General features: G+C 39.1%; 3 protein-coding genes across 3 annotated transcripts; 1 reads left to right on the top strand and 2 right to left on the bottom strand.

Annotated features, from left to right (window-relative positions):
- Positions 1 to 12: 12 nt before the first annotated feature.
- Positions 13 to 1,581, bottom strand: LOC116162837 (myb-related transcription factor, partner of profilin-like). Its single transcript, XM_031476565.1, has 3 exons — positions 386 to 1,581; positions 208 to 300; positions 13 to 148 (listed from the first exon to the last, which is right to left on the bottom strand). Exons 1-3 carry the CDS (start codon positions 643 to 645, stop codon positions 13 to 15), a joined length of 489 nt encoding a protein of 162 aa, XP_031332425.1. The 5' UTR covers positions 646 to 1,581.
- Positions 1,582 to 2,603: 1,022 nt separating this feature from the next.
- On the top strand, positions 2,604 to 4,805 carry LOC116162827 (probable DNA polymerase). Its single transcript, XM_031476554.1, has one exon. It carries the CDS (start codon positions 2,604 to 2,606, stop codon positions 4,803 to 4,805), a length of 2,202 nt encoding a protein of 733 aa, XP_031332414.1.
- A 4,464-nt stretch (positions 4,806 to 9,269) lies between these two features.
- LOC116162812 lies at positions 9,270 to 10,520 on the bottom strand. The gene has a single exon (XM_031476533.1). The coding sequence runs from the start codon at positions 10,518 to 10,520 to the stop codon at positions 9,270 to 9,272; it is 1,251 nt and encodes a 416-aa protein (XP_031332393.1).
- Positions 10,521 to 10,824: the final 304 nt, after the last annotated feature.

The raw sequence follows: 10,824 nt of genomic DNA, 5'->3' as shown, positions 1-10,824 counted from the left end.
TGTGATATAAACTTACGGTCGTTTTTGGCCCGCTTGCATGACAGGTCGTTCTGCCTGAGGAGGTGGGAACACCGGTGCAGGTGGTAGCGGTGGCTGTGGTGGTGTAGGCGACCGCATTGGTTGGGATAGTATCGGTGTTGGAATTATTCTGAAATCAGAGAATTTTATCATAAGCACGTAGAAAAGAAAAAATACATTTTTACTTACCGAGCTGGTTCGAACATAAAACTAGCAGCGGGGTCCCCTTCCAACTGGGCCAACAGAAGATCTAGCTCCAAACTATCACCCAAGTTGCCGGTTCTGTAAAAAGCAATTACATTTTAACATAACGAGAAAGAGGTAGAAAATAACTTTTAGAAAAAAATCATAAATATTGTATACTTACGCGATTGTAGAATTATCCGAATAGATTGTTATCACTTCCTCGTCCAATAATGGACCTCCATTATTTACTACTGGCAGAGACGCTGAATCCATTTTAGGTGTTGGCGGCGCGTTTTTCGTCTCCAATGGTGGTGGTCGTTTTGTTAAAGTTTTGGTCGTCGCTGTCGGTGGTTTTATTAATAAGGATTGCAGTATCTCGACCTTTTTTATTTTCGGCGCGCGGTCCGACTTTTTTGGAATTTTTCGTGAAGGTAAAGGCATTACGTTTACTACACTGCAGAGCTCGATGCTAACTAATAATAAAGTGTGGGGAAAATTTTCAGTATATATTGTAAAATTGTTGTAACGTCTGCGAAAAACTAAAGAAAGATTGTGTTAATGAGTGAGAACGATAGATCGTATGATTCTGATACTTCCCACACTAGTGCAGCTGATTGTGCATATTTGACCCTGAACACCTGGTCTATATATAAGGTGACGATACTAACATTACTTGCATCTTCAAATCCCCCCGCGGCTAGTATAGGACGTCGTGCGAGTGCAATACACCATCAACAGTGTCGATTGTACGTACGCGAGGTGTCTGTGACAAGGATATCAGTACTCACATATCTTTTTTCCGAGAAAGAAATAGTTCTTTAGATAGACAATTCCTGTAAGTAGTGACAATGGAATCTTCATCCGTTGCAATTCTTAGTAGTGAAATAGTTAAGCTGACCCGAAAAGCTGTTTCATTATTAAAACATAAACCGGAAATGTTGAGACATATTTCGATATTAAGGACAAATATTTCATTGATACAAAATGCAATCAATAATAGAATTCATTTAGACAATCGCCTAGAAAACCCCAGTACTTTAGAAAGTAATCTAGGAATTTTGAAATTTTATCTGGTTAGGTTACTTCAACAATTGAAAAAGGTTTCGGGAAAAAAAGGGGGTTGTGGAATAAGTGATACCCCTACTAACAGTCCTTCTAGTAACAACGGTTCCAAATCTCGTGCCCTAATTTGGCAAACTTTAAATTCCTGCTTTCAGAGTCGAATACTTACCGGTATTATTGTAAATACGATATACAAGGATCCTTTAATATTTTTGGATAGGGCGTTTAATAACATTGCACGAAAGGTTAGGGAAATGTTAAGACAATCCATGCTAAAAGTAAACGTGGTTCTTGCATGCGATTTCATACATCCTCAAAATCTTATCATAGATCTCAAGACGTTTGCCACAAAAAATAGCGTTCTTGATGTCGGTAGTAATCTAAAAGAGTGGTATCGGAAGGAGGTAATTGATAGATTGCGAGGGAAGCTTGAGGGCTTTGAAGAGTGTCAATCTGGCTGGAGTTTAAGGGAGGTATTATATGTAAAAATAAACATAAATAAATACATGCCCATTAGAGTAGGACGCTTTTCCACCTATATTAAAATCCCTCGTTTTATAGCACTTAAGAGAGCGGTTATCAATGTTAGAAATAATGACAAGTATTGTTTTTTGTGGTCGGTCGTCTCCGCCCTTTATCCCGCGAAATCTAACCCCGATAGACCTTTCAGTTACCCCCATTTCGATGCTGTTTTGAACCGTGGAAATATTGAATTCCCTATTAAGGTACCCGATATAAAGAAGTTCGAACGATTGAATAATCTCGCCATTAACTTGTATTGCTTAGAAAAGAGAAACGTACTTCCTTTTATGTTAAGTAGAAATCGCGAACCTCGAGCAGATACGATCAATTTACTAGTCTTATCATCTGATACAAATGGCGCTAATTCTAAATACTATCATTTTGCGTGGATAAAAAACCTATCACGTTTATTATCGTCGCAATTGTCGAGAAGGGAACATGCAAAATTTTTCTGTAACATCTGCTTAAATCACTTCTCTTCGAATCAGTTACTGGAAAAGCATACAATTCGCTGTCATCAAGTAAATAAATGTGCGGTAAGATTGCCTAGAGAATCTGAAAAAATTGTACAGTTTTCTCATTATTCTAATAAGGAAAAAGTTCCGTTTGCAATTTACGCGGATATAGAAAGCATTTTGGAAAAATGTGATACAATTTACTATACAGGGAAAAACACTAACCTATTTCAAAGGCATGTACCTTACGGCATAGCTTTTTATTTGAAATGTGCGTATGACGAATCGATCTCGAAGTTTTGGTCCTATAGAGGTGAGGATTGCGTAACTTGGTTTATTAACCATCTACGAAGTATCGCGATGTGGACTAATACAATTATTAACAACCCTCGACCGATGGAAAGATTGAGTGAGAAACAGCAACAAGATTTTGAGAGCGCCACTCATTGCCACATATGCGAGAAGGTGTTTTCCGAAAACGAAATTCGGTGCCGAGATCATTGCCATTTTACGTCCAAATACAGGGGCGCATCACATCAGGCATGCAATATAAACTATCAAAATAATCATGCCATACCGGTGGTATTTCATAATCTAAGTGGATACGATTCACATTTCATCATCCGCGAACTTGCAACCGGTATGCCTGGACAAATAAAACTTTTACCTTTAAACAAAGAGAAGTATATCTCCTTTACGAAATACGTAGAGGGTACAAAGGTTAATTTTCGATTTATCGACTCCTTTAGGTTTATGAGCAGTAGCATAGAAAAATTGTCATCGTATTTAGGAAATGATAAAAAAACGATAACGCGTTCGCAAAGTCGCAACGAGTCCGAGTTTAATTTGGTCATACGAAAGGGTGTTTTTCCCTACGAATACGTAGACTCTTGGGAAAAATTAAACGAAACTCAGTTACCGCCAAAAGATAATTTTTTTAGTACATTGCGTAACGAAGGCATCACCGACGAAGATTATGATCATGCTTTAAAAGTATGGAACTTGTTTTCGATTCAAACCCTCGGTCAATTTTCGGATTTGTATTTGAAAACAGACGTGCTACTTTTAGCGGATATATTTGAAAATTTTCGTGAAACTTGTCTACAAACTTATAAACTGGATCCCTTGCATTATTACACGGCACCTGGTCTCGCATTCGATGCCATGCTCAAAATTACCGAGATTAAATTAGAACTTCTAACAGATATTGATCAAGTTATGTTCATTGAGAAGGGTATTCGAGGTGGTATCACTCAATGTTCCACTAGATACGCGAAGGCTAACAATAAATACATGAAAGATGACTATCGTCCAGATCTTGAATCGATCTACTTGATGTATTTTGATGTCAATTCCCTGTATGGTGCCACAATGTGTGAATTTTTGCCCTACGGAGAGTTTTCCTTTGTAGATGACGATGCTTTTGAAACGTTAGATATATTGAACCACCCTGATGATGCAGAAATCGGTTACATTTTGGATTGCGACTTAAATTATCCGCCCAATCTCCATCAATTGCATAATGATCTTCCTCTGGCACCAGAGCACAGAAACCCTCCTCATTCTAATTTTAAGAAATTAATGCTAACATTGTATTCGAAACAGAACTATGTGTTGCATTATAGAAATTTGAAACTGTACATAAAGCAGGGATTAGAACTCGTCAAAATTAATCGCGTATTAAAATTTCGACAATCGCCTTGGTTAAAAAAGTATATCGATTTAAATACGCAAAAGCGGCAAGAATCTAGTAATGAATTTGAGATACACTTTTACAAGCTAATGGTAAACAGTGTATATGGAAAACTAATGGAAAATGTAAGGAAATATAAAGATGTGCATTTGGTAACGACATGGGAAGGACGGTACGGCGCTGGGGCGTATATATCGAAGCCGAACTTTAACAGTTGCACTCTTTTCGGCGATAATGAGGACATAGCCATTATAGAAATGAACCGTTTAGAAGTGCTGCTCAATAAACCTATTTATGCCGGTTTAGCAGTTTTAGACGTTTCAAAAACGTTTCTTTACGATTTTCACTACAATTTTGTTTTAAGGGAATTCAAAAATCGCGCAAAACTCTTATACACCGACACTGATAGCTTGATATACTCATTCGCAGTTTCCGACATTTATCAGTCGATAAGAGAAAACATTGCTCGATTTGATACTTCGGCTTATAGTCCTAATAACGCTTTTGGCATACCCCTGGTTAACAAAAAAGTTCCCGGTCTGATGAAAGACGAGAACAATGGTAAAATAATGTTAGAGTTCGTAGGGCTAAGGGCAAAAATGTATGCTTATTATGTAGACGGTAAAGTATTGAAAAAATCAAAAGGTGCAACTTTCGCCAGTATCCGTGAACTGACTTTAGAGGACTACAAAAACTGTTTGTTTAACGATGCAATCTTGAAACGGTCTCAGCATCTAATAAAATCGCAAAAACATGCAGTATTCACCATTGAACAGAACAAGATTGTTTTAAGCCCACATGACGATAAACGACAAATTGATCCCGATTGTATTAACACTCGTCCTTGGGGATATAACTCTCTCACTTAATTGTATCAATATTCCACAACCCTCTTTCACCTTGTGTTATAATTTTCTTTTTCTGTTAATTTAGGTGTGTGCGTGTGTGTGTGATGACGAGCAACAGCAGTAGTAGCAGTAATAGTAGCATGGAAAGTAATGATCGAAAATTGGAACAAGACATTTTTCGTGCTTCGCACGCAATATACTTCGGACATTTAAAGTGCGCTATATTAAACACCACTTCGTTCTCTATCGAGACTTACTTCTTCATTAACAACATTTTACAGCGCATTGTTATTCCGGATGAGTGTTTTAACTGGTGCGCAATATCAAAAAATGTGTGCAAGGAAATGGTTAAATTACTATTTCATAAAAAGATTGAATTGGATAATTTAATGAACCATTATTCCCGTGTAAACGGTGATCGTTTTGCTGACGCTCATGCTCCTAGTGTACCATTGTATTTTACAACTTTTATAGCAGATTTAAGAGCAAATAGTGTAAATAATGTATTTAATAGTAGTATGTATAAAGATAGTTCGTATGTCATTAACGATGCTATATGCACAGCGGCAGAATACGCAAACTTTAATGCGCTGCAAATATTTATTGATGTTTGCCAAGAGTCGAATGTTAGGTATAATTTTAGTCCACGGCAAGATGCTCGCCATCGGAAAATCTACGAGTGGCTATTGAAAAATATAAGAACCGGTACACAAGATCCTAACGCTCTACTGGGTTGGAGGTGTGGGCCAGATAGCAGCGTATGGCCCTCGACGCTGCTGAACGATTACCAGAAAACGTACGATATTCTTAAAAAAATTGTCAATAACGATAGCTTTACTAGAAAAAATGAAAAATATGTTGTATGGTAATTGGAAGGAAAAATAAAAAAAGATCAAAAAAGCTTTTGTTTTCTTTATTTATTAATTTACAGCGAAAATTACAATACGATATTATCATTTTCTATCCAAGATTTTTCGTCCAGTCCCCACCACTTGACGTACACTTTATCTTTCTTACGTCGCAGCACCTTCTCCACCAAATAGATATCGGAATACTTAACTTTTTGCAGTTCCTGCTCATAAAAGCCTCCCAATATCGGCTTTCCTTTCATGTCTTCCAGCAAGTACGTCACCGGATTGGTTATTTGCACTTTTGCAATTTTAAACAGTTCACTGGACCAGTTCGGAGTATATCCCTTGGCTAACACACTCTTGTGCTTACTAATTCGAACTACATCGCCAACATTAAAACGATGTCTCTTGTTGAAGAGCTTGATGTGGCTGTAAGCCTTCAGCTGTGTATCGGCCTTTACTTCGATCGGCTTCATCCCCGTTGTTCGATGTTTACGATTATTATACTCGCTCGTGATTGATTCAATTGCATCAATCCATACATATTTTCCACGTAGACTAAACTGTCGGTATAAATAATTTTTGATCGTCCTAATTGTTCTTTCGGCTATGGCAGCCTTTTTTGTACTGTACGTGGAATAGTGATTAATCTGTTCTCGCGCCATCAGTTTGTCAAATGATTTGTTGTAGAATTCCTTCCCCGCATCGGTCTGTAGATTTTTCGGTCTACGTCTGGTAGTTTTGAAAATAGCCTGTATGGCTTTTGTCACCTCCTCACCCGTTTTAGTCTTCAGTCCTCTCGTCCACAGATATTTTGAGAAACAATCGATAACTACCAGTATGTATTTGTAGCCTTTATTCTGTTTAGCGTAAGGTATAAATTCGGCCAAATCGGCTTGCCAAAGATCATCAAATCCCTTAATGATGGTACGTCTACGTGGGAAGTTTTTTCGTGCTGCTTTATGTAGCTCATTTACCACTTGCTGCATCCTCTATTAGTTTATGTAGGGTTGCTTTGACCGCCTTCAACTCTTCCTCTAGTGCCTCCACGTAATTACGAAGACCGTCTACAGGTACTTTCGCAATCTGCATGTAATACATGAAGTATCCTCTATTTATGGCATCGCCATCGTCTACTGGATCGGCCACATTCATCAAACGATTTCCATTGAGATCCAGTCTTGTTGATAGGTAATGTTGTAAGGTTAGAGCATCATGACGTTCAATAGGATCCTCAACATTACTTAGTCTCTTACGTTCCACATTTATAGTATCGTCGGTAATGGAAAATTTTGTCTTTAGCAATTTTCCAAATTGAGCATGGGTATGAGAACGTCCGAATTTATCCATGATGAATGTAGGCGGGGAAGACGGAAATGGGGTATTTATACTAGTTGACGTAAAAATCGCTGCGTGGGCTTTTGTATGTAACCCTCCTCGTACAGCTCTTCCACGATTGATATTATATCATTTTTTACTCCTGTGTTGCCTGCCATTTTTTCACCCCATAAAACCTCTAGGTCTCTAATCAATTCATGCACGCTATTCCAGTATTTGAATTCGATCGGCCGGTCGAGTTCCTTGAATAGAGTAATACCGCTTCCCGATTTCGCACGCCCCCTATTCGCCGCTTCCTCCTCCTTTAGTAGAGGCTTTATTATAAGCGTATACTTTTTGCTCTTATTGCCACGAATCTGTTCTGTGGGGTCGTAATTGCGCCGTGCGACATGAGTTGCTATTATTATCTGCTTATAGTTACTTCTATCCTGCTTGGATACTAGCGATTCATCCGGTTCATTCATGATGATAAGTTCGTATAGCCCCGCAGTACCTTTGTACCGGTTCCCGTTAATGACCAAATCTTCGTCATCTATCGTCACCTCAGTCTTGCCCATTCTCCACTTATCCGTTTCGACATTATAATGAATTCCAAAGGTGGTGTCAATTGCATTACTCGTATCTCTTATCATGCGCTCAACGTATATACGTGGTAGGTGTTTGTATTGTTCCAAAAAGGCTTGCGAACCTTGCATATCAAGTAATGAAGCAGATGATTCTGATGCAATAGAGGACTCGTCTTCTTCTTCCTCCAGTTGATGCTCTCCTATCACTGTACTCTGTAGAAATGATGGCGGCTGTCTCAAAGATGGAGTAGCCGTGGGGTGAAAAGGTCTAACCATAGGACTAATATCAGTTGGCGGATATTTTTGAAAGTAGGGAAGTCTAGCCAGCGGACTGATCTCGGTAAGGGAAGAGGGCCTTCGTCTCACTCGCGAGTAATAAGGTATCGCAGGAGTCGTACGTTGGTGTGGTGACTTTCTTTTTACAGGAGATTGACGTTTTTTAGGGGGTGATGTAAATACTTCGTCCTCTGATGGCTCCTCCTTTTTCGTTTCTATAACCGATGATGGCGGTTCGATTTTCTTTACGATCTGAGCTAGCGGTTGAATTAGCGGTTTATACGTTCGTACAAATTCCACTTCTTTAATAAAACGATCCGCTTTGAGACGATTGTACTTTTGCTGTATCGCTTTACGCGCCTGAACTATTCTTCGTTTCAAGGCCATCTCCTTATTATCCATGATCAACGGAACAGGTAAACCGATATGAAATGAACAGATCAACTGGAACAGGGTCTGTTCCCCAATAAAGCTGTTAAGCTGTTCAGCTGTTAAAGCTGTTCAGCTGTTCGTTAAAGCTGTTCAGCTGTTCGTAAAGCCGTTCAGATGTTCGTTAAAGCTGTTCAGCTGTTCGTAAAGCTGTTCAGATGTTAAAGCTGTTCAGCTGTTAAAACTGTAAGCTGTTAGAGCTGTTAGAGCTGTTAAAGCTGTTAAAGCCGTTACAGTTGAACTGAACAATAAACATGTTTTCACGGTATTATATAGTGATCGAAGCCTTTCCTGAAACGACCGTTTTGCACATCTGCATCCTTATTTATCACCATAAACCCATACGGGGTTCGCCAGCTTTCCGAACACATCTCTCGAAACAGCTGCATGGTTATTATGGGTGCGACGTGATCTTCATAAATATGTCGCAAATTCAAGTCGTCCTGTTCGAATAGGACAATTAAGTTGGCATTATCTCTAATCAATTGTTTAGGAATTTTAGAATACGTCTGACCCAAGTAGAAACAATCGATCGCGTTATGCCTGCCCATTGAAAAGTATGCTCTAATGTTATCCTGTTTTTCACAAGCGATATCGTCAAAGATAAAAACCGAATTAGGTTTGGCAGCACTGGGCTCCATAATGTCCGCGTTCTTATTGAATGTGAAGAAGCCAATATCCTTCATTGGTTGCAAAATTTCCCCCAAAACCCTATATTTGTCCTGATTCAGCGATTTGGAATAGACGTACACGTGTTTGAAGCGAAGACCATTAGGTTCAGTTAGCAGACTGACCATCGTATTTGTTTTCCCACAATTGGACGGCCCACAAATGACGCATCTTACGCTGTTTGGAAGTAATATGCCATGGGTTTTTTTGTGGTCCACATTTGGCGTCGTGTCGAGATTTTGAACGAGCAGCTTTTGCTTCTGAATCACTACCTTCATTTTGGGGTCGCGGTTGAAATAAGACTACGAACATTTTTTATCATTACATTTTATTTATACATTTTAAATAAATACAAATTATAGTTTCTTCACTTCCCCGGTCAGAGGATTGTATTGAATTAGTGCGTCGTGCAGGATCAGACAATAGGCAACCGTTCCCGCCTCGAAGGCCTCCATCGACTCCATTTCCAACTTAACATCTACCGTCGAATGCTTCAGAGATTCGTTTTGCTTTGAACAGTCCAGCACAAAGATGGGGCAACTTTTAAAATACAAATAGTCAAAGAGGGCGTCTTGATGCTCATCTTTCGAGTAATAATCGCGCCGAAAGTTTAAATAGTTTTGATATGCAATGATGTATTTGTTGGCATTAAAATCTAAATGCATCGCTTCGTACGGATAACTTTCCGAGTTGAGATGCAGTTTTAAATTTCGAATATTGATGTTATCGAAATTGGCGGCTCTTGCTTCGTGTGAAAACTTTTTACCGCTTCGTTGAAATGCCACAATTATCCATCGTGGTTTCTCTAGTTGAGTTGAAGTTTTGATTGGCCATATATCCAACTGTGCCTGTTTTAAAGCGGGCAATTCGTACAGTTCCCATTGACGAAATGGCATTGTGATTATAGCATCCTTATTGATGCGTTCGTATAGGCTAATTTTGGCGCTATCGCTAACGGTCACGTGAGGAACTTTCCATTGAATTTTTGTTAATGTTATTGTTGCATCGTCGGCGGTACCGATGTAGCAATTGGCATCGCTTCTAGCACGAATTAATACCAATTCTTGTCGCATGTTTACGATAACCTGTCGATAGTCCTCCATACATCCGAATATGTGTTTTAGCGGAATGCAAACAGCGAAATGCTTCTCCTTGTTGCTCTTATTGAAATCTACTTGAAGGGATTCATCGGTGGGTGACCACCCCAAATGTTTGAGACCTTTGCTTTCAGTAGACGTATACGATACGTATCCCTTCAGTGAGGATGTAATACCAGGATTCCTGCATACATCCACTTTCTGACCTCCCAACTCATAGCGGATTTCTTCGAAAAGGAATGGCGCGAAATTGTTTGTTAGGTTGCATGTTTTTGCGATGGCGCCCTCTCCTTCCGGTTGACGCCATTCAATTTTTCCTTCCAAGTACAAAAAACTGTCGTAGGTGGCGCTTATCAGCTCTTGATTTTGAATTAATATTCGTATTTCACTGGAAAGTCCGTAATCCGAAGATCCTCCGTATGGAAGATAGGTGTGAATATCGGATTTAACAATCGTTTCGTCAAAGTGTACGCTTTGAAAGACGTTTAACGAGTCTGCTGCCGCTGCCATTTTCCACTTTCAGGCCAATGGATTCCAAGAAAGATTTTTCTACTGGCGTTAACGTGCCCGGGCTCTGTCTCGATTGAGAATAACTCGATTTCCGGTTATCTCGTTTATTTATAGCGTTGAGGAAGGATGGCAAAGGACCTTGATTAATACGTAACCCCATATTCTTTTAACTCTAATCGTACTGTAAACGGTTCACTTTCCCCGAAATCGATCGGTTCACCCTTTTGATTAGTCAACTTTATAGTTATATTGCTAATTCTACTGGTATTTACTTCCAGATATTGAGTATTACTAGGAATTTTAT

The sequence above is a fragment of the Photinus pyralis genome, unplaced genomic scaffold, assembly GCF_008802855.1.
Source record: "Photinus pyralis isolate 1611_PpyrPB1 unplaced genomic scaffold, Ppyr1.3 Ppyr1.4_LG1, whole genome shotgun sequence".
NCBI lineage: Eukaryota > Metazoa > Arthropoda > Insecta > Coleoptera > Lampyridae > Photinus > Photinus pyralis.
Note: the sequence above shows the minus strand (reverse complement) of the source record. Positions and strands in the feature narration are given on the sequence as shown.

What these genes read in the sequence shown, in the direction of transcription:
- LOC116162837 (XM_031476565.1), bottom strand. Translation starts at nt 645, where the DNA reads ATGCCTTTACCTTCACGAAAAATTCCAAAAAAGTCGGACCGCGCGCCG. An exon ending in TCGGATAATTCTACAATCGC is followed by an intron (nt 301 to 385) that starts GTAAGTATACAA and finishes TGCTTTTTACAG; the next exon opens with AACCGGCAACTTGGGTGATA. An exon ending in TTTATGTTCGAACCAGCTCG is followed by an intron (nt 149 to 207) that starts GTAAGTAAAAAT and finishes CTCTGATTTCAG; the next exon opens with AATAATTCCAACACCGATAC.
- LOC116162812 (XM_031476533.1), bottom strand. Translation starts at nt 10,520, where the DNA reads ATGGCAGCGGCAGCAGACTCGTTAAACGTCTTTCAAAGCGTACACTTT.
- LOC116162827 (XM_031476554.1), top strand. Translation starts at nt 2,604, where the DNA reads ATGTGGACTAATACAATTATTAACAACCCTCGACCGATGGAAAGATTG.